This window comes from Cajanus cajan, chromosome 3 (assembly GCF_000230855.2).
Source record: "Cajanus cajan strain Asha chromosome 3, NIPB_CcT2T_4, whole genome shotgun sequence".
Lineage (NCBI taxonomy): Eukaryota > Viridiplantae > Streptophyta > Magnoliopsida > Fabales > Fabaceae > Cajanus > Cajanus cajan.
This window is the reverse complement of record NC_138519.1, coordinates 54760186-54785653: the sequence shown is the minus strand read 5'-3', so window position 1 is coordinate 54785653 and position 25468 is coordinate 54760186. Positions and strand designations below refer to the sequence as shown.

At 41.6% G+C, this 25468-nt stretch overlaps 2 protein-coding genes across 2 annotated transcripts; both read left to right on the top strand.

Annotated features, from left to right (window-relative positions):
* The first annotated feature begins 4702 nt into the window (after positions 1 to 4702).
* On the top strand, positions 4703 to 15114 carry LOC145956330 (uncharacterized). Its single transcript, XM_083071914.1, has 3 exons — positions 4703 to 4849; positions 5774 to 8131; positions 15082 to 15114. The coding sequence occupies exons 2-3, from the start codon at positions 6170 to 6172 to the stop codon at positions 15112 to 15114; spliced, it is 1995 nt and encodes a 664-aa protein (XP_082928040.1). The 5' UTR covers positions 4703 to 4849; positions 5774 to 6169.
* Positions 11003 to 17902, top strand: LOC145955788 (uncharacterized). The gene is made up of 2 exons (XM_083070963.1): positions 11003 to 11330; positions 12255 to 17902. The coding sequence occupies exon 2, from the start codon at positions 16528 to 16530 to the stop codon at positions 17680 to 17682; it is 1155 nt and encodes a 384-aa protein (XP_082927089.1). The 5' UTR covers positions 11003 to 11330; positions 12255 to 16527; the 3' UTR covers positions 17683 to 17902.
* The last annotated feature ends 7566 nt before the right edge of the window (positions 17903 to 25468 follow it).

The following is a 25468-nucleotide window of genomic DNA, read 5'->3' as shown; positions in this document are numbered from 1 at the left end:
CTCAGGTCCTTCTGCAGAGGGCTATGGCCATTGTGGACCACTCGAAACATAGGTGGTCCAAGCAGCAGGAGGATCTAGTCCGACTGAGGGGCGAGTTCAACTCTTGAGGGACGAAAACAGGGCCCTGAAGGAGAAGAACAAGGTTCTTAGTGCTGCCCTTGGTGAGGCGAAGTTGCAGGGTGCCGAGCTTCGAAGTGCGAGGGGGGACCTCGCAAGGGTTCAGAAATCCCTGGAGATCGCCCTGCGCTCCAACGAGAACTATGCTTCCCAGGTGAACGAGCTTCAGGGACTTGCCACCGCATCCCGAGGTCGGGTGCGTTTCTTGGAAGACGAGGTGACGTCTTCCCGTGGTCGAGTTCGCTCCCTAGAGGATGAGGTGACCTCCTTGAAGAGTGATCTGGTGCTGCGACTGAGAAGTGCCTCTGTGATGAGGTCGTCCTTGGCGGCAAAGAGGAGGAGGTCACCGCCTTGAGAGTGGAGCTGGCGAAGCAGGAGGCGGAGAGGGCGGTGCTGGAGAAGAAGCTAGAGGAAACCGAACGAGCTATCGTGGTTGAGCATAAGCGGGGTTTCCTCAAGGCAGCTCGTCAAGCAAGGCTTCTTGCCCCGGGGTTCGACTTCTCTGCCATGCACGTGGAGAAAGTAGTCCACTTTGGGAAGCTGGTAAAGGAGGACGACCTCGAGGACAACTCTAGTGAGAATGCCTCTGCGTAGGCCAATTTTGACATAGCCTAGTTAAATTTTTTCTGCTTTATTTTTCTGTTTTGAATTCAAGTGTAGAACTATGGAAACATTGCTTGTACATGTATGTTTTTCTTTGTCTATTTGCGTTTGCGCTCTCCTTTGCCTTTGCGTTTAGGCTTGATTTTTGCTGTTTGCGCGCTTTGAGACACGCGTTCAATGTCTGTTGTATACTTTTATACTTGGTGATACTTTACCTTGAGTTGATCATGATGAGGTTCGAACTCGACCTCAATTTTTCGTTAATTTTTTGTGAAGGTTCGAATTCAACCTTGAATTGATCATGCTGAGGTTCGAACTCGACCTCGGATTTTCGTTGAGTAATTTTTTGTGAAGGTTCGAATTCGACCTCGAATTGATCATGCTGAGGTTCGAACTCGACCTCAATTTTTTGTTAAGTAATATTTTGTGAAGGTTCGAATTCGACCTTGAATTGATCATGCCGAGGTTCGAACTCGATCTCGGATTCTCGTTGAGTAATTTTTTGTGAAGGTTTGAATTCGACCTCGAATTGATCATGCTGAGGTTTGAACTCGACCTCGGATTTTTTGGTAGGTGACTCTTATGAGGGTTCAAACTCGACCTCAAGCATACCGAAGTTCGAATTCGACCTCGGATTAAAGTAGAGTGAATTGTACGAAGGTTCGAATTCGACCTTGTATTTTTGTCAAGTAACACGTTGTGAAGGTTCGAACTTGACCTTAAGTGGGGGCGAAAGAAGTTGGTTCGAACTCGACCTCTATTTAGCGTAAAACATAAAATAATGCGAAAAGGATGTGAATTGAACAGAATGAGTCATTTTATTGATTACGTAAATGTGCCTCGTTAAAAACCCTCTTAGTCAAAACCCATTTTTTTGTTTTTTGGGACAAAAGACTGAGGCGGGAAAAGAGTGCACATGTCATTCGTACAAAATTCAGCTGAAATAAAAACTTGAGATGCGTAGCATTCCAAGTTCGCGGTATAGGTTTCCCGCTGAGTTCTTCCAGCCTATACGCTCCATTTTCCAAGTCTTCTGTAACTCGGAATGGGCCACCCCAAGTGGGCGCAAGCTTCCCATCTGACGTGTCTTTCCGTGCTTCGCCTAGCAATCGCCACACCAAGTCACCAACTCGGAAAGAGCGAGGTCTCACTCGGGTATTGTATCTTCGGGAAGCTCGGAGCTTGCAGGCTTCTTCGTGGATTTGAGCTTCGTCTCTAAGCTCGTCAACCAAGTCGAGGTCAGCTGCCAACTCTTGAGTGTTCTGCTTGCTGTTGAAAACTTGGCGTCGATGGGACGTCTCTCCGACTTCCACTGGGATCATTGCGTCAGCTCCGTAGGTCAGCCTGTAAGGCGGCTCTTGCGTGGTTGACTGGGGAGTGCAATGATACGCGCAGAGGATGCTGGGAAGTTCGTCGGGCCACTGTCCTTTGGCGTTCCCTATCCGTTTCTTAAGTTCCCGGAGGATGACCTTGTTGGCTGCTTTGGCTTGGCCGTTGGTCTGGGGGTGTTCCATCGAGGTCGGAAGATGCTTGATACCGAGCTCGCGGAGGAAGTCCTCGAATCCCTGTGCGATGAATTGTCGGCCGTTGTCAGTAACGAGGGTGTGAGAGATTCCGAATCTGTAAATGATATTCCTCCAGGTGAATCTTTGCACGTTCTTAGTGGTGATTTTGGCGAGTGGGCATGCCTCGATCCGCTTGGTGAAGTAATCGATCGCCACTAGGAGGAACTTCAGTTGACCTTTCGCAAGGGGGAAGGGCCCGAGGATGTCCATTCCCCACTGGGAGAAAGGCCACGCTGACATCATATGGTGAAGAGCTTCGGGTGGTTGCCGGTGTGTGTTGCCGAACTGCTGGCACGCTTTGCATTTTTGGATGTAGTCTTGGCAATCTGACTTCATAGTGGGCCAGTAGTACCCAGCTCGGAGTACTCTGGTCGCCATTAAGCGTGCTCCGGAATGCATGCCACATATGCCCAGGTGAATTTCCTCGATGACGTAGGCCGCTTGAGGCGTAGTCAAGCACTTTAGCAGTGGAGTGGAAACGCCACGTTTGAATAACTAATCCCCAATAATGATGAACTTAGCCGATCTCATCCTCATCTTCCGAGCTTCGTCCTTATCCTCGGGCAGGATTTCTTCTTTAAAGTAACCGTAGATGCCTGTCATCCACCCCAGGTCTTCACTGTCGCTGACGTTGACGACTTTGTCTTTCAAGCTGGGTGAGTGCAAGGTTTCCTGGATGATGGTTCGGTGCTGTCCAGGCCTTTTGGTGTTGGCGAGCTTGGATAGGAGGTCAGCTCGGGTGTTTTGCTCTCGAGGCAGATGCCGTATGGTGAACTCGTCAAAGGACGAGATTTGGTGGGATGCGACGTGGAAGTACCGTTGTAGGAAAGTATCCTTTGCCTGGTACGTTCCGCTGAGTTTCTCCACCATGAGCTTCGAGTCGCTGTTGCAACTTACTCTTCAAGCTCCGAGGTCGCGGGCTAGTCTCAGTCTTGCGAGGAGTGCCTCATATTTTGCCTGGTTGTTGGTCACTTTGAAGCTAAACTTGAGGGATTGCTCCAACGTGACTTGGTTTGGCCCTTCCAATATGATACCTGCACTACCACCCTTAGAGTTGGAGGACCCGTCAACGTGTAAAGTCCATACCTGGGGTTCCTCGGCAGTAGTAGGCGTGAGCTCGGCTACGAAGTCAGCCAGGCATTGGGCTTTCAGGGGTCCGCGACTTTCATACTAGATGCCGAACTCAGATAGTTCTACTGACCACGCAATCATCCGTGCGGCGAGCTCGGGCTGTCGCAAGATTTGCATGATGGGGTAGTCGGTTTTGACTACCACTTGGTGACTCTGGAAGTAGGGTCGGAGGCGCCGAGCTGCGGTGACAAGTGCCAGTGCAAGCTTCTCGATCATTTGGTACCGCTTCTCCGTGTCTTGGAGGACTCGGCTGATGAAGTAGATCGGTGTTTGCACTTTTTGGTGCTCTTGTACTATAACTGCGCTGATGGCGCTTTCTGCTACGGCCAAGTAGAGGAGGAGGTCGGTTTTGTGATCCGGCCTCTGTAAGATTGGCGGAGTCGTGAGGAAGGTCTTGAAGCTTCGGAAACCTTCTTCGCACTGATCTGTCCACTGAAAGTCTTTTGGCTTCCGTAGTAGAGTGAAGATCGGCCCTGCCTTTTCTGCGAGTTTGGGGATGAAACGGGACAGTGAGACTAACTGTCCGGCTAAGCGTTGGACCTCTTTCACCGTTTGCGGACTCTGCATCTGGGTGATGGATTTACATTTCTTGGGGTTGGCCTCGATTCCCCGGCTAGTGATCATGAAACCGAGGAACTTGCCTCCCTGGACGCCGAAGACGCACTTCTCCGGGTTGAGGCGCATGTTGTGCCTCCTGATCTGGGCGAACACCTCGGCGAGGTCGGTAGCGTGGTCTGTGGCCGAGGTGGTGTAATACCCATTTTTTTTATTATGGCATTTTTGTAAATTTTCAAAGGTATAGGGGTATTTTTGTAATCTTACTATTGGATGGCATTTTCGTAATTTTTATTAAAATTTTTGGGGCATTTTCGAATTTTGGAACGGGCTGTTCCAAAAGCGGAACGGGCCGTTCCAAAAGAGAAAAGTGTGTGTTCTGGGTACGTGCAGAACGGGGCCGGAACGGGCCGTTCTCCAAAGGAGAACGGGCCGTTCTGCTTGGAGAACGGGGCGTTCCCCTTGCAGAACGGGCCGTTCTGCTTGGAGAACAGGGCGTTCTCCTTGCAGAACGGGCCGTTCTGAAAGGAGAACGGGCCGTTCTGCTGGATTTCGAAACGGGCCGTTCCGGGGCCGTTCCAGTTGAAAAATTTGCGTAGTTCTGAAGGGTTCAGAACGGGCGTTCCGTTTCCGGAACGGGCCGTTCTGGTTAGGTGGCGAAATTTTGCTATAAATAGGGGCCTTGGGGTGTTGAGAATGTAAGCCTTGAGAGAGAGAATTTCTAGAGAGAGAAAGAAGAGAGAGAAAGGGAGAAAGAGAGAGGAAAGAGGAGAGAAAGGAAGGAGAATCCAGTAGAGGAGATTCTGCCCGAGTTTCGGTTCCTGTTTAAGGAGAGAGAGGTGGAGATTCTGCCCGAGTTTCAGTTCAGGTTCATACAAGTAAGGGTGGCATTTATAAGACTTAATCTAGTATGTTAAGTAAGGGTAGTGCTTATAAAATTAATCTAGTGCGTATGAGCATGATAGGAATAGTATAATTTTAATATGCTATTTTGTTTGTATGAAGGTTATTATTTATTCAAATTGATGGTTGTTTTGGATAATTATATTATTGTTATATTGACAATTTGGCATGGTTATGGTTATGTTTAATTATGGAATATGCTGTGTATGTGGTGTGGAAAAGTAAATAGGACTTAAAGGAGTAAGGTTATGGTATGGATTAGATCTCTTGGTGAGATCAGGATATAATCTTTAGAAAAGTATGAAATTGAGAATCCCATGGTGGGGATTCCAATGTGGAACTTTTCCAAAGGTTATATGATAAACCACTTCAGATGTTAGGTGGATTCTGAAGTACTCCTTTAAGTATTCTATTTGCTACCGGTATGGGGGCCAGGCCGAGTCATACCGATGGATGGAGTGGCCATGATCACCAGGGTTACGTGACGACGTAATTCCAGCTGTATATTTTCCATGAGAGGTCAGGTGTGATTCCTGTGTTGCTGATATGTTTCAGCGTGCGTGTCAACACTTGGTGGATGGTGTTGATGGCCAACATTGTGAGGATATGTTGGTGTGAGATCATGGAATAATTATACAGTGGTGTGACTTTGTTTCTGGATGTGGAATATGTATACAAATGGTGTGGATTGTATGCATTGGATTCTAGATTTGATTTATATTTGGCATGGAAATAACTATTTATAAGGTTTATTTCCTTGGTGCGGATATATATATATATTGGATAAATATCTGTTTAATGATATTTTATTGTGTACTATGGTTTGTTTTATATGTGCTAACCCTTGCATGTTTTCCATGTGGTTTGGACTGTGATGATCTCACTTTGTGGGGGAGCAGATCAGGTGTGAGGCTTGGGATAGCAAGAAGTCTTCTGATAGCTACTTTGAGTAGTAGCAAGGTTTAGAGCTTGACCAGCACCTAGGGTGTCTTTATTATATTATCTTTTGGATTACTGTATGACTTTACTATGGATGATGACTCTGCTATAGCAGATTATATTATATATTTTGGAAATAATTTATATGTTATTGTATAATTACACTCTAGCGTAGCTGGCTTTTGCTCTATTTTCTTTATTTTCTTTATTTATTTTGGTTGGTTATTGATGTGACGGCCTAGGGCGGGTTGTTACAATTTTGGTATCAGAGCTGGTCGAGTCTCTTTAGGGTTTGTGGGGAATGGTCTTGTTGCATTTCCGTTGTGTGGAAATGAAAGGAACTTCATGAGTAACTCATGAGTTTCTTAATCTTGATTTGGAATTTCTTATGGGTTTCGTGTAAACTCATAAAGTTCTTTGACCTTTTTAGGATGACTGGTAGGGGAAATCATTCTAATTCTTCTTCAAGCATGGATGGGCGGCAAATTGCTCAAGCTATGGAGTTAATTGCTGCTGCTATTGGACAACAGAATACCTTGTTGGCTCAGATGGAGACTAACCGGGCTGCAGCTGAAGCAGCTAGGGTTGAGGTACCTGATGAATATAGGGGCTTGTCAGAATTCAGAAAAGGGAATCCTCCTCAATTTACAGGTGTTGATGGACCTGAAGTTACTGACCAGTGGATTGAGGAGATGGAGAAAATCTTCATGGTGATGCAATGCCCCGAGGAGAGGAAGCTAAATTATGCTGTTTATATGCTAGTGGGTGAGGCTAGCTTCTGGTGGAAGGGTGCTCAAGCTATGATGGAGGCTAGAGGTGAAGCGGTAAATTGGGAAAACTTTAAAAAGGTATTCCTAGAGAAATATTTTCCAGATAGCGCCAGATATGCTAAAGAAGCTGAATTTTTGAGATTGCATCAAGGAAATATGTCAGTACAAGAGTATGTGGTCAAGTTTGAACACTTGGCTAGGTATTATTCTCAAGCTATCACTGAAGCCTGGAGATGCAGGAAGTTTAGTGAGGGTTTGAGATTTGAGCTGAAAAAGACTATTGTTCCTATGGAAATTATGGAGTTCCCAATTCTAGTTGAAAAGGCAAAAACAGTTGAGAGATTTGAAGGAGGAAATAGAGTGGCAAAGGGTCCAGAGGGATCATCTGGATTTGGTAGGGGGAAACATCTTCAAAAGAGACCATCTCAGTTTCAAATTGGAAATGCTAATAAGAAACCGATGGGGACTACTACAGGAGCTGTTAGATGTTATAGATGTGGAGGCCCACATATGATAAGGGATTGTCCTACAAAGAACTATACGTGTTTTAAATGTGGCAAGGTGGGTCACATGGCTAAAGATTGCAATGTCAAAAATATTCCAGCTAGAGAGAACCAGAAAGTGGATCGGCCTACTGCAGCAGGTCGTGTCTTTGCTTTAACAGGTGCTGAAGCTGAGACGACATCTGAGCTGGTAAAAGGAAAGGGCAAAGCTGATGGTAATGATATTTCTATTTTATTTGATTCTGGTGCTTCACATTCTTTTATTTCTTATGAATGTGTGAGAAGGTTAAATTTGGTTGTGAGTTCCTTGTGTGTGGATCTAGTTGTTTCTACCCCAGCTTCAGGGTCTGTTTTGACTTCTGAAGTTTGTTTGAGATGTCCAGTGGAGGTGGAAGGGCGTTGTTATAAAGTGAATTTATTTTGTTTACCTCTATCCGATTTGGATGTGATTTTAGGGATGGATTGGCTTTCTGCCAATAGGATTTTGATAGATTGTTCAGAGAAGAAATTAATCTTTCCTACTGATGAACAGGAGAGATTTATTTCTAATAGACAAGTGGATGGGTTGTTGAAAAATGGAGCTCTTGGATTTATGATCTTATCTTTTATTAGTATAGAGAATGAAAAGTTGTTAAATAGTATTGATGTTGTTAGAGAATTTCCAGAGGTTTTTCCGGATGATGTTCCGGGATTACCACCAAAGCGAGAATTAGAGTTTAGTATTGATCTTATACCAGGGGCGGGACCAGTGTCCATTTCTCCTTATAGAATGGCACCAGCGGAGTTGTTTGAATTGAAAAAGCAGGTTGAGGAGCTTTTGGAGAAGCAGATGATCAGACCAAGTGTCTCTCCGTGGGGAGCACCAGTGTTATTGGTAAAGAAGAAGGATGGTGGTGTGAGGTTATGTGTGGATTACAGGCAGTTAAATAAACTGACAATCAAGAATAAGTATCCTTTGCCAAGGATAGATGATTTGATGGATCAGTTAAGGGGAGCTTCTGTTTTCTCCAAGATTGATTTGAGATCTGGGTATCACCAGATTCGGGTAAAGGAAGAGGACATACCAAAGACTGCTTTCAGGACTCGGTATGGTCATTATGAGTATGTTGTCATGCCTTTTGGAGTGACGAATGCTCCAGCTATTTTCATGGATTATATGAACAGGATTTTCAGACCCTTTCTGGATAAGTTTGTGGTGGTGTTCATTGATGACATTTTGATTTATTCTAGATCTATGGAAGAACATAGAGAACATTTGAGGGTAGTTTTGCAGGTATTGAAGGAGAAACAATTATTTGCAAAGTTGTCAAAATGTGAGTTTTGGTTATCTGAAGTTAAGTTCTTGGGTCATGTGATTTCTGCACAAGGAATTGCAGTTGATCCTACTAAGGTGGAAGCGATTTTGAGGTGGGAGCGTCCAAAATCAGTTACTGAAATCAGAAGTTTTGTGGGATTGGCTGGCTATTATAGAAGATTTATAGAAGGATTTTTTTGACACAGTTGACCAGGAAGGATCATCCTTTTATATGGACGGAGGAGTGTGAAAGGAGTTTTCAAGAGTTAAAGGAAAAGTTGACTTCGTCTCCAGTGTTGATTCTGCCAGATCCTAATAAATCTTTTGAGGTTTATTGTGATGCATCTCATCAAGGTTTAGGATGTGTTCTTATGCAAGATAGACAGGTTGTGGCCTATGCATCTAGGCAGTTAAAGACTCATGAACGGAATTATCCTACGCATGATCTAGAGTTGGCTGCGGTGGTTTTTGCTTTAAAGATTTGGAGACATTATCTCTATGGAGCAAAGTTTGATGTGTTCAGTGATCATAAGAGTTTGAAATATTTGTTTGATCAGAAAGAGTTAAATATGAGGCAAAGGAGGTGGATTGAGTTTTTGAAAGATTATGATTTTCAGTTATTGTACCATCCAGGTAAAGCAAATGTGGTGGCAGATGCTTTGAGTAGAAAATCTCTTCATATGTCTTACATGATGGTTAAAGAGATGGAGTTAGTAGAGAAATTCAGGGATATGAATCTTAATGTTGTGATTGCCTCAGATTTTATTAGTTGTGGTATGACTACCATTACTAATGATTTCTTAGAGATGGTGAAACAAAAAACAAGTTCAGGATGCGAGTTTGAACAAGGTTAAGGAGTTGACGAGTTCTGGGAAAGCTGAAGAATTTGAACAAGGTACAGATGGAATTTTGAGGTACAATAGTAGAATTTGTATTCCACAAGATGAGGAGTTGAAGAAGTTGATACTTGAGGAAGGTCATAAAAGTAAGTTAAGTGTACATCCAGGTATGACAAAAATGTATCAAGATTTGAAGAAAATGTTCTGGTGGAATGGTATGAAGAGGGAAATAGCTGAGTATGTTGCATCTTGCATTGTGTGTCAAAAAGCTAAAGTGGAACATCAAAAACCAGGAGGTTTGTTACAAATGATGGAAGTGCCAGAATGGAAATGGGATAGTATAACCATGGATTTTGTTGTTGGATTACCAAGGTCTGCTAAGAATTGTGATTCTATTTGGGTGATCGTGGATAGATTAACTAAGTGTGCTCATTTTCTTCCGGTGAATATAAAGTGGTCCTTGGAAAAGTTAACTCAATTGTATATTAAGGAGATTGTTAGATTACATGGTGTGCCCTCCAGTATCATCTCTGATAGGGATCCTCGTTTTACATCCCGATTTTGGCAGAGTTTGCATCAGGCGTTAGGAACTAAGTTGAGACTCAGTTCTGCTTATCACCCACAAACTGATGGGCAGTCTGAGAGGACTATCCAATCTTTGGAGGACTTGTTGAGGGCTTGTATTTTGGATCAGCTAGGGAATTGGGAAGAGATGTTGCCTTTGGTCGAGTTCACTTATAATAACAGTTTTCATACAAGTATAGGAATGGCACCGTTTGAGGCTCTGTATGGGAGGAAATGTCGAACACCTTTGTGTTGGTTTAAAGAGGGAGAATCAGTGATGGTGGGACCAGAGATCATCTTACAGACTACTGAAAAGGTGAAACAAATTCAGGAAAGAATGAGAGCTGCTCAGAGTCGGCAAAAGTCTTATGCAGACAAAAGGAGGAAACCTTTGGAATTTTCAGAAGGAGAACATGTGTTTTTGAAAGTAACTCCTACCACAGGTGTGGGAAGAGCTATCAAAGCTAAGAAGTTGAATCCTAAGTTTATTGGACCGTATCAAATTCTCAAGAGGATTGGACCAGTGGCATATCAGATTGCATTACCTCCATTCCTTTCTAATCTGCATGATGTGTTCCATGTTTCACAACTGAGGAAATATATTCACGATCCAAGTCATGTCTTGGAATCAGAGGCAGTACAAGTTAAGGAAAATTTAACTTTTGAGAAACAGCCAGTTTCAGTGGCAGATAGGAAAGTTAAACAGTTGCGAGGTAAATCTATCAATTTGGTGAAAGTTATTTGGGATGAGATTACTAATGAAGCTACTTGGGAGTTGGAGGAAAAGATGAAGGATCAATACCCATATCTCTTTTAGAGTAAGTGAATTTTCGAGGACGAAAATTTTTGTTGTTGGAGAGAATTGTAATACCCATTTTTTTTATTATGGCATTTTTGTAAATTTTCAAAGGTATAGGGGTATTTTTGTAATCTTACTATTGGATGGCATTTTCGTAATTTTTATTAAAATTTTTGGGGCATTTTCGAATTTTGGAACGGGCTGTTCCAAAAGCGGAACGGGCCGTTCCAAAAGAGAAAAGTGTGTGTTCTGGGTACGTGCAGAACGGGGCCGGAACGGGCCGTTCTCCAAAGGAGAACGGGCCGTTCTGCTTGGAGAACGGGGCGTTCCCCTTGCAGAACGGGCCGTTCTGCTTGGAGAACAGGGCGTTCTCCTTGCAGAACGGGCCGTTCTGAAAGGAGAACGGGCCGTTCTGCTGGATTTCGAAACGGGCCGTTCCGGGGCCGTTCCAGTTGAAAAATTTGCGTAGTTCTGAAGGGTTCAGAACGGGCGTTCCGTTTCCGGAACGGGCCGTTCTGGTTAGGTGGCGAAATTTTGCTATAAATAGGGGCCTTGGGGTGTTGAGAATGTATGCCTTGAGAGAGAGAATTTCTAGAGAGAGAAAGAAGAGAGAGAAAGGGAGAAAGAGAGAGGAAAGAGGAGAGAAAGGAAGGAGAATCCAGTAGAGGAGATTCTGCCCGAGTTTCGGTTCCTGTTTAAGGAGAGAGAGGTGGAGATTCTGCCCGAGTTTCAGTTCAGGTTCATACAAGTAAGGGTGGCATTTATAAGACTTAATCTAGTATGTTAAGTAAGGGTAGTGCTTATAAAATTAATCTAGTGCGTATGAGCATGATAGGAATAGTATAATTTTAATATGCTATTTTGTTTGTATGAAGGTTATTATTTATTCAAATTGATGGTTGTTTTGGATAATTATATTATTGTTATATTGACAATTTGGCATGGTTATGGTTATGTTTAATTATGGAATATGCTGTGTATGTGGTGTGGAAAAGTAAATAGGACTTAAAGGAGTAAGGTTATGGTATGGATTAGATCTCTTGGTGAGATCAGGATATAATCTTTAGAAAAGTATGAAATTGAGAATCCCATGGTGGGGATTCCAATGTGGAACTTTTCCAAAGGTTATATGATAAACCACTTCAGATGTTAGGTGGATTCTGAAGTACTCCTTTAAGTATTCTATTTGCTACCGGTATGGGGGCCAGGCCGAGTCATACCGATGGATGGAGTGGCCATGATCACCAGGGTTACGTGACGACGTAATTCCAGCTGTATATTTTCCATGAGAGGTCAGGTGTGATTCCTGTGTTGCTGATATGTTTCAGCGTGCGTGTCAACACTTGGTGGATGGTGTTGATGGCCAACATTGTGAGGATATGTTGGTGTGAGATCATGGAATAATTATACAGTGGTGTGACTTTGTTTCTGGATGTGGAATATGTATACAAATGGTGTGGATTGTATGCATTGGATTCTAGATTTGATTTATATTTGGCATGGAAATAACTATTTATAAGGTTTATTTCCTTGGTGCGGATATATATATATATTGGATAAATATCTGTTTAATGATATTTTATTGTGTACTATGGTTTGTTTTATATGTGCTAACCCTTGCATGTTTTCCATGTGGTTTGGACTGTGATGATCTCACTTTGTGGGGGAGCAGATCAGGTGTGAGGCTTGGGATAGCAAGAAGTCTTCTGATAGCTACTTTGAGTAGTAGCAAGGTTTAGAGCTTGACCAGCACCTAGGGTGTCTTTATTATATTATCTTTTGGATTACTGTATGACTTTACTATGGATGATGACTCTGCTATAGCAGATTATATTATATATTTTGGAAATAATTTATATGTTATTGTATAATTACACTCTAGCGTAGCTGGCTTTTGCTCTATTTTCTTTATTTTCTTTATTTATTTTGGTTGGTTATTGATGTGACGGCCTAGGGCGGGTTGTTACAGGTGGTCTTGACTACCATGTCGTCGACGTAGACCTCCATGTTCCGCCCGATCTACTGGTGGAAAACCTTATCCATCAGCCGCTGGTAGGTTGCTCCTGCATTTTTGAGACCAAAGGGCATCACCCGGTAGCAATAGTTGGCGTGGTCGGTAATAAAGGACGTATGCACCTCGTCAGGCGGGTACATCATTATCTGGTTGTACTCGGAGTAGGCGTCGAGGAAACTGAGGAGGGCGTGTCTTGACGCTCCGTCGACCAGCCTGTCAATGCTCGGCAAAGGGTACGAGTCGTTGGGGCATGCTTTGTTCAAGTCGGTGTAGTCGACGCACATGCGCCACTTCCCCGAGCTCTTCTTCACCAGGACCACATTCGCCAACCATGTGGTGTATCTGACCTCACGGATGAAGCCAGCGTTCAGCAATTTCTATGTTTCGGTGATGATGGCCTCCCGCTTTTCACCGCTGACCTTTCTCTTCCTCTAGGCGACTGGCCTTGCCTCCTTGTGTATCGCTAACCTGTGACAGATGAAGTCAGCGTCTATACCTGGCATGTCAGTGCTGGACCAGGCAAAGAGGTTAACATTCTGGAGAATCTTCGCTTCGAGCTGTTGCCGCAAATTTGGGCTCAACTGCCTGCTGATTTTTGTGCACTGCCCGAGGAGTTGATAGACTATGGCCAAGGCCAAGGAATCCAAGAGGAGATACATTAAAAGAACCAAGAGGAATGGGATGATTTTGAAGACCTTTTTCATATGTTGTAAATATCTTGTACATAGTTTCTTTTGTATAGGTTATTTTTGCCTTTGTATTTGTAAGACACTTTATTTCCCTTTTTAGTAGCTATTGTATATTGATTCTAGGGTAGGTTACTTGGACACTTTGACTCCATTTAACCTAACCTAGAAATACATTCTTTTCTTAGTTTTCTAGTAGGAGTGGCATTAGCAAATTAGAGAGTGTCCTTAGTAAGCTAGAGAGTGCTCCTAGCAATTTAGCCAAAGGTGGTCCTAGGCTAAATTTTTCATATTGGACTCATTTTACTCCTAATTTTCCATAGATTTGATTTAGCTAGGTTCCATTCCCATTGAATGAACCTAACTAAACCAAATTAACCATTTTCAAATCAAAAGGAGTAAATTAATTCCAAGAAGCCACCCACCTTAGAAGTGTGTTCACACTTGTGTTCACACTTGTGTGAACACTTGTGTTCACACTTGGACAAAATTCATGGAGTTTCTTAAGCTTGGAAGCTTGAAGCACAAGCTTCTCCTTGGCTAGCTTACCAAGCAAGCCAAGTGAGAAGCTTGCTCTCCAAGCCTCTTGACCTTGGACGGTTTATCTAGACTCAACCATGGTTCCTAGTGAACCATGGTCAAGACTAGCTTGCTCTCTAAGTTTCCTACTCCTATAAACTTGTAATTCTTTGATTGTAAAACACTTTTGACCAATTTGAGAAATGAAATCTGAATTTTCTCTCTAAATCAAGAGTCACAAAAACCGAAGAGAACTTTCTCTCCTAAGTTCTCTCCAAAGGTGCTTCAACCTTACCTTGGTTCCTTAAGCTTCTACCTCAAGCTAAGGAGTAACCGAGCCACTTCAAGGCTTCTTCTCCATTGAAGAACACTTCAAGGAGCTTCAAAGAGTCATTGGAGTCTTAACCTCAATAGCATTCACGGTCCTAAGCATGGAGCAAGTGAAGGAATCATCAATCTCCTCACCTAGTTCCATCATTTTTGGTATCAGAGCCTAATGCTCTTGAGGTTTTTGTTTCTAACTTTTTGTTCTTGAATCCGTGTTGTATCTTCCTCCTTTTACATGTCTCTTTGTGTTGCTGCATGGATCTAGTTTTAATAAATATGTTGATGGATCCTTATGTCACATATGAAGTAATTGATTCATAGTTTTGCTTGTTCCTTATTCTTGAATCAATTTGTGGTGCGCCTAGGTTCCTATACTTGTGCGTTTTGATTTTTGTGTGAGTCTTCTCTATTCCTATACATGAGTCCGTGATTGGACATTGATTTTGTTTAGTGTATGTTTTTGTTTTTGAATCATATGTTTTGTCTAGAGTCATGTGTAGTCCTTTGAATGTCATTGATTCCTAGACTAGCTTGTTTTAACCTAGTTTTTGTGTTGTGTTGATTGAGTCCGAAATTTTTGTGGAATTTTCTTATTGAATCTGTACCTCACCATATATGCTTTTGTTTTACATCATTGAGTTCTTAATTTACTATTAGTCCTAGCAAATTTCCTAGAGTTAGGTTTCTATTATGTCTTGTTAAAAGTTTGTCAAAAAAAAAATTGTTAAACACTACTCCTATTAGGTTTCTTGTGTCTTGTTGAGTGGCTGAAACTTATTGAAATTTTTGAACATTAAAACAGAACCAAAACAGAGGTGTGAGTGTCTTAAATGCATTAGAAAAACAAGAGAAAGAGTGCTTAAAAATTTGACAAAAAAATAGTACAAAATTGTGTAGCACTAGTTGAAAATTGCATGTGAACACCTCTTGTTTTGTGTCCAATTTTGCTGCAGTTTTTCTACCTTAAAACCGAGACTCCTAAGTGATCAAAAGGCATTTAAAACTCCTGAACATTGAAAGAAAAATAAGAGAAAAATATTTTACTAAAAAGAAAAGAAAGAAAAAGCAAAAGAAAAAGCCAAAAGGAGTGAAAATTTTGCTTAAAATTGCTCTCGGTTTTGATGAATTTTTGCTTACATTTTTAGTTGGTCCAGCCACCTATTTGTGTCTTGTTTTTGTTCATAATCTTAGCTTTTAATTTTGTAATCCATTCTAGTGCCTTTCCTAGGATACTCTTGTGTGTGCTAGCTTCCAAATTTGCCTTAATTTTTGCTTGTCAATTTGTGGAACTCTTTCTAGTCTTGTCTCATTTTTCTACCACTTGGTGTAGCCATTCTAAATTGTTCATTTTCAGTTTTAGCACTAATATTCTAGTCTTGAAGGTGTTTGAGTGCTTCTTAAAAGGTGTAGGAGGCCAAGGCAAGGGATATCTACTTGAAGGCTTTGGTGGTTGCTTAGGGAGTTTGTTCTCTCTTGGTGGCAAGGTTCTTGAATACACCTAGAAGTGACTAACCTCAAGGTTACTTCTAAAAAAAGGAGTGAAACACCTTTGTGAGGCTGCAGTTGGTGGCTGAATTGGAGCAAGAAAGAACAAAGCTAATTGTGAAAATTTTTTGTGAAAATTTAGAACAAATTTTAGTGACGGAAATTTTTGATTCTAAAACCTACTTCTCCTTACAAAATCCGTGACTAACATTTGCTTCTAATTAGTGGCTAATTTGTTTTTCTTAAAATTAGGTGCAGCCACTAATTTCATTTGAGTGTGAATTTACATTTCATTTAGAGTGTGAATTTGCATTTCATTTGAAGAAAAAAGTGAATTTCATTTTCTTTGTAATTTTGCTTTCTAAATTTTTGTAAAAGGCCTTTGTTAAGGAGTGTCATGGAGTGCCTTTGGTGTATCTCCATCTCTCCTTAAGAACTCTTATAGCTAATCACGTGTAGTACTTGTGAGAGTGGTCCTTGAAGGTCTTTGGTACCTTTCAAGCTCTCACTTAGGTTTACTTGCTTTCAACGTCTAGTTTATGTTTTCAGTCATTTAAGTTTTCAAGCAATTTATGTTTTCTGCCATTTATGTTTTAAGCAATTTATGTTTTCAAGAAATTTATGTTTCCAAAGTCTTGATTGCATTGCTTAATTGTACACATTAGGCACTTGCTTGTTATTTTTCTTTTGAAAAGAACTTTGTGAAAACATTTTGTGCAAGGCAAAGTACAAAGGGGTTTAGAGATTTTTACTTGAAGAGGCTTGGTTATTAAGTGGCTCGATAGTAGCTCACCTCCCTCCATAGTTCAATTTGTACTCTTAGACCTCTAAGTGCCAAGTCTAAGCACTTCAAAAATATTATTTTCTTAAAATCTATTTTTGTGTGAAGAGAAAAAAAAATCTTGTTGTTTAAAATGTCTCAACAATCCAACTATAGTGGAAGTGATAGCTCTCCTAAAAGCATTTCTTACTTAACAAAAGAGCTAAAATCACTTAAACTATGGAAGAAGCAAGAGGCCTTTCAAAAAGAGAAGGAGAAAATTGAAAGAGAGGCTAAACTTGCTATCCTAGATGAGAAGTTGAGAATTCTTAAACAAGAAGAAGAAAAATTGAAAGAAGACATGAGAAAACACAAAAGAAGAAGAAAAATGAAAATCAAAACAAAAGAAGAAATAGAAAAAAAGAAAGAGCTTTGTGCAGGGAAGAGTAAAGAGGAAGAAATATCCTCTAAAGGATTTGTGATTAAAGAGAATTGTTTTAGTACTAAAAATCCTATGAAAAAAATTCTCTTTATTCATAAAGATCTTAACTCTTGCCCTCATTCTGCCACTAGTCTTGAGGAGGAGATTCATAAATCCATTATTTTTAAAGAAAAAGAGTCTCAACTTCAAGATTTGGTGAAGGAGAAGTGGACTTCACTTAGTTCCACTTCTCATGCTACTTCCTTGGTGGTGCCCAAGGTAGATAGCCTTCGTTTGTGTAGGACTTTTCCTACTTTAGTTGTGTCAGTAATGCACCCAATTTATGGAATATATTATTTGTTGGATATAACATCTGAACCTTCAAGGTTCCTTGTGACAAATTCTTTTCATAACTATCCAACAAATAATATAATCCAAAATTGTTTAGGAAATTTCTTAGTAGTATTTTCCTTATTTTCTAGGAAATGCCTAGGTTACCACATAGGGTACTTTAGGCAAGATGTTCTAGTTTTTAGGATTAAGTCTTTAGTGTGTTATAGTCTTAGTTTTAGCACTTTCTTAGGGTTTAGTAATATACCTAGACTATGTTTAGGAGAGAATCCTATTCATTATTTTAGAAGGTCTAGTATCATCAATTTCTTTAGGTTCAATGAAAGGATTCCTCTTAGGATATACCTTTCACATTTATTGATTGACAATATCACCTCTAATGAATGGTATTATATATTTGTAGGTGTGGATGATTATCATGAAGACCCTCGAGATTTGAGGTCAAATCCTTTTCAAGAGGGAGGGGATGATAGACTATGGCCAAGGCCAAGGAATCCAAGAGGAGATACATTAAAAGAACCAAGAGGAATGGGATGATTTTGAAGACCTTTTTCATATGTTGTAAATATCTTGTACATAGTTTCTTTTGTATAGGTTATTTTTGCCTTTGTATTTGTAAGGCACTTTATTTCCCTTTTTAGTAGCTATTGTATATTGATTCTAGGGTAGGTTACTTGGACACTTTGACTCCATTTAACCTAACCTAGAAATACATTCTTTTCTTAGTTTTCTAGTAGGAGTGGCATTAGCAAATTAGAGAGTGTCCTTAGTAAGCTAGAGAGTGCTCCTAGCAATTTAGCCAAAGGTGGTCCTAGGCTAAATTTTTCATATTGGACTCATTTTACTCCTAATTTTTCATAGATTTGATTTAGCTAGGTTCCATTCCCATTGAATGAACCTAACTAAACCAAATTAACCATTTTCAAATCAAAAGGAGTAAATTAATTCCAAGAAGCCACCCACCTTAGAAGTGTGTTCACACTTGTGTTCACACTTGTGTGAACACTTGTGTTCACACTTGGAAAAAATTCATGGAGTTTCTTAAGCTTGGAAGCTTGAAGCACAAGCTTCTCCTTGGCTAGCTTACCAAGCAAGCCAAGTAAGAAGCTTGCTCTCCAAGCCTCTTGACCTTGGACGGTTTATCTAGACTCAACCATGGTTCTTAGTGAACCATGGTCAAGACTAGCTTGCTCTCTAAGTTTCCTACTCCTATAAACTTGTAATTCTTTGATTGTAAAACACTTTTGACCAATTTGAGAAATGAAATCTGAATTTTCTCTCTAAATCAAGAGTCACAAAAACCGAAGAGAACTTTCTCTCCTAAGTTCTCTCCAAAGGTGCTTCAACCTTACCTTGGTTCCTTAAGCTTCTACCTCAAGCTAAGGAGTAACCGAGCCACTTCAAGGCTTCTTCTCCATTGAAGAACACTTCAAGGAGCTTCAAAGAGTCATTGGAGTCTTAACCTCAATAGCATTCACGGTCCTAAGCATGGAGCAAGTGAAGGAATCATCAATCTCCTCACCTAGTTCCATCAGGAGTTTTCTGATCTGGAGGTCGTCAAGCTCGTCAATGGGGCTTCGCCTCTCGTCATGGGAGTCGGATCTCGGATCGAGATCGGTGATTTCCACGTGGGTGATGTGAGCCACGGTGGGGGGATCCTTCTTGCTTTGCTCGCCGGACGAGGATATCTTTAGACTCTCGGCGTAGCACTGCCGAGCTGTCTTCTGATTTGCTTTGACGGAGATGATCTTACCATCGCTTCCTAGGAACTTCATGGTGAGGTGTGGAGTGGACACTATTGCTCCAAGCTAATTCAACGTCGGCCTCCCAATGATGATGTTATAGGAGGTGTTGGCTTCCACCAGGAGATATCGGACCATAATTCTCCTTGCATCCGGAGAGGTTCCAAATGTGGTCAGCAGGTCCACGTATCGCCGAGTGTGTACTCGCTCTCCTGCAAAACCGACTAGGGGCTCTGTGTGAGGTTAGATGAGAGAGTGGGGGATATCTAACCTGAGGAAGGTCGGCCAATACAAGACATCTACCGAGCTCCCCTGGTCTATCAGTGTCTTGTGCAGCTCCCAATTAGCTACCTCCACGGCTATGACCATGGGATCATGATGGAACTAAGTGAGGAGATTGATGTTCTTTCACTTGATTCCATGCAAGGACCGAATGCTTCTTGAGGTTAATTCCTTGGAAGAAGTTTGAATCTCCATGAAAGAAGCTTCCATGGAAGAGAAGTCATGAGAAGTGGTTCGGTTACTTCTAGTTAGGGTAGAACCTTGAGGAACCTAGGTTAAGGTTTGAAAAACCTTGGTGAAACCTTAAGGAGAAGGTTTTCTCTTCGGTTTTGGTAAGACTCTTGAGAGAGAAATTTGAAGTTTATTTCTCATAAATGTCAAAAGTGAGTACAAGTGTAGGAAAATCAAATATATAGGGTAAGGTAGCTTGTAGGAGAAGCTAACCTTAACCATGGTTCACTAGGAACCATGGTAGGGTTATCTTAAACTCCCACGGTTTAGCTAGCTTCTAGGAGAAGCTAACCTTGACCATGGTTCACTTAGGAACCATGGTAAGGTAAGCTAACCTTGCTTGAGTTTAGAAGCTTGCAAGACAAGCTTCAAACTCAAGAAGGAATGCTTGAGAAATTCGGCCAAGGAGAAGGAATCAAGCTAGGCAGCCCATGGTTCAAAATGCTCCTTGAATTGATTTGAAAATCTTTGATTTGGTTTAGTTAGGTTCATCATTTGATGATGAAACCTAGCTAAATCAAATCTATGAAAAATTAGGAGCAAAATGAGTCCAATATGTAAAATTTTTCCTAGGCCCAACTCAGGCCCAATTTCTAAGCACACCCTCAAGCATTGCTAAATGTCACCCCCTTTTCCCTACTGAAAAAATACAAAATGAAAGTATCAACTAGGGAGGTTAAATGGAGCTAAACTCTCCAAGTAGTCTACCTTAAAAACAATATACAATCACTAGGAAAAAGCAAGTAAAGTGCCTCACAAATACAAAGGCAAAATAACCTATACAAAATACTATGCATAAACTGTACAATATAAACAAATAGAACTAAGGCCTTCTCTTCATGATAGAGCATTCCAAGTGAAGATTACCTTGGGCCTGACAAGCCCATTAGTCTTCTCAATATCCAGCTCTTCCTGTATCCTCCTAGCCATAGCTCTAGTCACTGGGCCCTTGGCCCATGGTCTATCAGATCATCTTGGTTGGGACTGACGCCGGCATAGTCGCTGTCGGTGAAGGTGATTGGCGGTGAACTTTGGTGCGAAGCCGAGGTAGCGGAATGAACACTGTTGATATTGCGCAGGTGTCTCTTCCGGGCCGAGCTGATGGCACCTCCCCCTGCGAAACCACCTGCAATTGTATTGATTACTCCCCGTAGGGGAGCTGATCCTGTTTCCTGGCTTACCTCGGCTTGCACTGCTCCGCCGACATTTTGCTGAGAGCTAGAGGGTTGGTCCGTGCGAGATCCTGAACCGTGACCTCTACCTCGTCCTCGTCCACCATAGCCTCCTCGGTGACCATGCTGTCGCTGGACATATTGGCCGAGGTGGCCTGCCTGGATGAGCTCTTCAATACGATCTCGGAGTGTGCGACACTCCTCAGTGGTGTGACCGTGGTTCTTGTGGTACCGACAATGTTTGGATTTGTCGGCACTGTTGGGGGTGTGACCTGGCGGTGGCACGGTAAGCAGGTTGCTGTTACTGGCCTCCTCCAGGATATGTACTCGGGGCGTGTTCAGGGGAGTGTAGAAGTCATATCTCCCCCCTCTGTTCGCCCTAGCCGACTTCTTGAACTGGCTGTCATTATTGACTTTGACCTTGTCCTTGTGACCTTGTTCTGGCTTCATAGGTCCCTTTCCACGAACCTGATCACGGAATGCGGAGTGTTCCTCCATCTGGATGTATCCCGCAGCTTGGGCGCGGAGCTCGTCCATGTCGCGACGACATAGGCTGTCGATGAATGGCCCGGGCTTGAGTGCCATGAGCATGGCATGCAGGGCGACCTCGGGATTGAGATTTCTGATCTTGACCGAGGTGGTGGCAAATCCCTCCATGAATGCCCGGAGTGGCTCGTCGTCGTTCTGTCTGAGACTGGCCAGGGCGGCTGAAGTGATGTGGTGAGGTCGACTCGTTGCATACTACGTCGTGAATCGCCTGACCAGAGTGCTGAAGCTGTCGATTGACTCAGCGGGAAGCTGGGTGTACCAGTTGAGCGCGACCCCCTTCAGTGAGGTCAGAAAAACCCTACACAGAATAGCATCATTGTTAGTGTAGAGGTTTACCTGTGTCGTATACAGGTCGATGTGCTCATCGGGGTCTGTCGTGCCATCATAGCGATCGAGGTGGAGAGGCTTCCACCCCTGAGGGAGTGGTGTCTCCATGATGCCGTCCACAAAGTGATGACGGCGGAAGGTTGCTTGACCCCCCGTGACATGAGTTGGGGCCTTGCTGACTTCATGGGCTGACTTGTTCGTCGAAACATGGGACTGATGCGTGGCAGGTCGTGGAGTCGGTGCCCTAGTCACAGTTCGGGGCTGAGAGACCGAATGCCCTTCTTCCTCGTGGAGGTTGCTCGCCTCTGGAGGATGATCAGAGGGGCGTCGAGGGAGCTGGGCACGAATCCGCTCGTTTTCAGCGCGTAGCGCCGCTAGGTCAGCTTCATTGGCGGTCTGCATCGCCGCTAGGTCGGTTTCGTGCTGGGCACGCATGTTTCGCAGATTGACGTCGTGTTGCTGCCGCATTTGTTCGACCTGGTCGATCAGTCTCCTCAATGTGGCTTCGTTGTCCATGGTAGTTGAGTGATCTGCGTCGTCTGTTGCGCGTCTGCTATGGCTTCTGGTGAATACCATAAGTATGGCCGATAAGAGCTGTCTTGATCGGCCCCACGGTGGGCGCCAAATGTTCTTACCGGAGATCTGCTGTAGAGATGATCCGCCGAGTAAGATTGGTGAGCCTCCTTCGCCGGTACGTTGGTGTTCCAAGATGGGGGTGGTACCTGCAAAAGAGACTCCGATGCTAAAGTTAGGGTTTGTATGAGTAGATGTCTCGTATAAGTAATGCACGTACCTTAGTGTGAGTTAGGGTTGCGTTGGGCCTTGGGCCTGAGATCTGTTATGATCTAATTAGATAGCGGATCTCGTCTGAACCGAGATCTCCTGAGATCGGTTATGATCTGGTTGGATGGCGGATCTCGTTTAGACCGAGATCTCTAAATGTGTGTTCCGAGGTCATTCCACGCAACTATGCCGAGCTCGAGCTCGGTAGGGCGGTACGGATAGTACATTGTGTTGGTCCCTACGGTTAGAATCTAGAAGGGGGGGTTGAATAGATTCTATGTTATTTTTCCTTTTCTTGTTTGCTTTCTAAATCTTTACCAAACAAATCTTGATTTAAAACAAACCTTTAAACATAAAAGGTAATTCAGAGTTATAAATGCACAGCTTATCCAACAAGATTTGAATAACAAGATATGTAAAGATTGAATTTATCAATTACCAAGAATCTTTAAAGTTCAGTTTCTGCAGATAATGTTTTTCTTCATACAACATTAATCATGAAACTTATACAGAATGTAAAGAGTGTAAGGGTTAAGAAAATCATGCACCAAGATATATACTGGTTCAGCCATCCAAAGGCCTACATCCAGTTTCAGATTTAGATACACCTCTAAATCCAGTCAAATCCACTATTGATATTCTTTACAAGCACCCTGCACAAGCAATATCCAATCAATGAATTTAACAAGCAAATCTTGACACCTACAAGATTAACAAACCATTTCTTGACTCCACAAGAAACATATAACCCAAGAATATTGATCCCACAATATCCTACTTGAGAAAAACCTATCTCAAGATTTCTCTTTACACAACTCTTCCAGAGATTCTCTAATCTCAAGAGTTAAAACCATTCAAACAATAAAAGATCAGAAACGAGTACACCTGTTCGTGTAGATATGATCTTCAACAACGTAAACCAGTTTAGAATGAATTTTCTATATGAACTTCATCTTCTTGAATTGATCTTGCACACTTCTTTTTCCAAAAGTTGATTTTCAGCAGATATGTTCTTTCTTTCTTTTTCAGAAAATCTTTTTCTCTTTTGCAGTAATGTGTATTCTAAAAAAACTTCTTTCCGTGTGTGAAAATTCTCTTTTTTTCTTCTTCTTCTTCTTCTTAAAAAAAACTTCAGTTTTAATCTTATTTAAAGACAATTTTCATGTGCAAGGAAACAGTTATTTCAGTTATATTCATAACAGAGATAATCTATTACCTGTGATGGTAATCTATTACCACGAGTTAGAATAACTGAACTAATTGTTTCAGCTCCTGTTTTAATCTATTACCTAACATGGTAATCGATTAACACGATGCCAAAATAACACAAAACTCACATTTGGAACAGAGGTAATCGATTACTTTAAAGAGATAATCGATTAACACGATCCTTTTTCCTCTTGAAATCATCAGAATCAGTTTGGTAATCTATTACCACACATGGTAATCGATTATTCCAGTATCAATCAGTTTTTCAACATGAGTCAGGTAATCTATTACCAGTTCAGGTAATCTATTCCTTAACTCAGAAAATTTCTGATGTTTTCAAGTTTTCATTTAAAGTCTCAAACACTCAGTAAATCAATACTTCATGTTCTCAACAATGAATGAAATAAGAAAAATGAGTATTATGATATTTTCACCTTCATGTTAATTACTAATTTTTAACACATAACAAACAAACATATACAAGCCTAATCTTTTAAACAATCAATACATTATCCTTTTGACATAGGCTTAAAATAAAAAGCAACATGAGCAAAACATCAAAACTAAAACTTCTAGGGAACATCTTCCAGATGTAGATTCTTCAATCTTCAACAATCTCCCCCTTTTTGGTTTTGATGAGCCAAACTCTTCATGTTGACTTTCACAATCATCATGTTGTTTTGTTTCACTTGTTTGTTTGAAATTTGAACTTGAATTTGAACCTGCATATGTCTAGAACAAAAACTTCCATACAAAGCATTATGCAGTTCTATTTCCATTTCTCTCTTATACAATACATAAACAACCATATAAACATTTAATCAGTTTCTCATGAATTTCTCCCCCTGTTTGGCTTAACCAAACCAAAAAAAACAGAGTAAACAGAGAAATAACATGATACTTATGCAACAAAAACTACAAGCACTTAATAAGACTTTCATCATATAAGCATTAAAAATGTTCAGAAGCATACAAATACTACAACTATTACAAACTTTAAGTCTGAAATATAAATCAAAGTATTTATGCAGAACAAATTAAAATGCAGTGCCTAAAATGTAATGCATAACTAAAGTTCTTCAGGGTAGGGTATGTTCATCGCATCCAGTCGTTCAGATATAGATTCAAAACAAGCCTTCAGCTCTTGATAATCTCTTCTCTGAGTTTCTCTGATGTCATCTAGCTTTGCCAGAACAGATAGCTCAAAAGTAGAAAGAGGCTTGGGCTCTTCAGCACCTTCCTCTTCTTCAGTTTGAACTTCAGGTTGAGACGGTTCTGTAGTCTCAGCAGTAGGAACATCTTCCTTTGCTATCCAACCAGCATCTGTTTTCACTAGCTTCATCATTTTCAGAGCTCTATCCTTGATATCATGAACATCTCTGGTGACCTCTCTTGCTTCACCAGTTAAGGGAACTTTATAGAACACCAATACCTTGCTTATGAACACAGCATATGGACACTTGCAGTCCATTAACCTCCTTGTCTTTAGCATTATGTCTTCTACCACATATACCCAATCAACTTGAATGTTGTTCTTAAAAGCTGCGAGCAGTGCCATATCTTCTTCACTGATTTGTGCGTGATTGCTCCCCCTTGCTGCCAGAATCCAGACAATTACATAATGTAGGAGTCTATCTTCCATTCGTAGACCTCCAACATTATATGTAATTTTCCTCTTTTCTTTTCTTTTGTATTCTTTATTAGCCTCCCAGGCTGAAACATCCCTCAGCATACTCATAAAAAACGTATCTTTATCTATTGAGAAATTTTTCATCTTTAATTCATTGAAGGTAGGTTTAATACCATTTCTGGTTAATCCACCAATTTTCAAAAATACATCAGCAGATAGAGTAACTTTTATTCCTTTAACTTCTGAAACCAAAGCACCATTTTCATCTTTTCCCAAATTTGAGTAAAAGACCCTAACAAGATCAGGGTAGTACAGTCCACTTAACCCAACAAATTTGCTAACTCCTTGACTAGATAACAGAGTAGGAAATGTAAAACCTTGCTCTATAAGCCAAGACG

What these genes read in the sequence shown, in the direction of transcription:
- LOC145956330 (XM_083071914.1), top strand. Translation starts at nt 6,170, where the DNA reads ATGAGTTTCTTAATCTTGATTTGGAATTTCTTATGGGTTTCGTGTAAA. An exon ending in CTGGGTATCACCAGATTCGG is followed by an intron (nt 8,132 to 15,081) that starts GTAAAGGAAGAG and finishes ATTTTGCTGCAG; the next exon opens with TTTTTCTACCTTAAAACCGA.
- LOC145955788 (XM_083070963.1), top strand. Translation starts at nt 16,528, where the DNA reads ATGTCTCAACAATCCAACTATAGTGGAAGTGATAGCTCTCCTAAAAGC.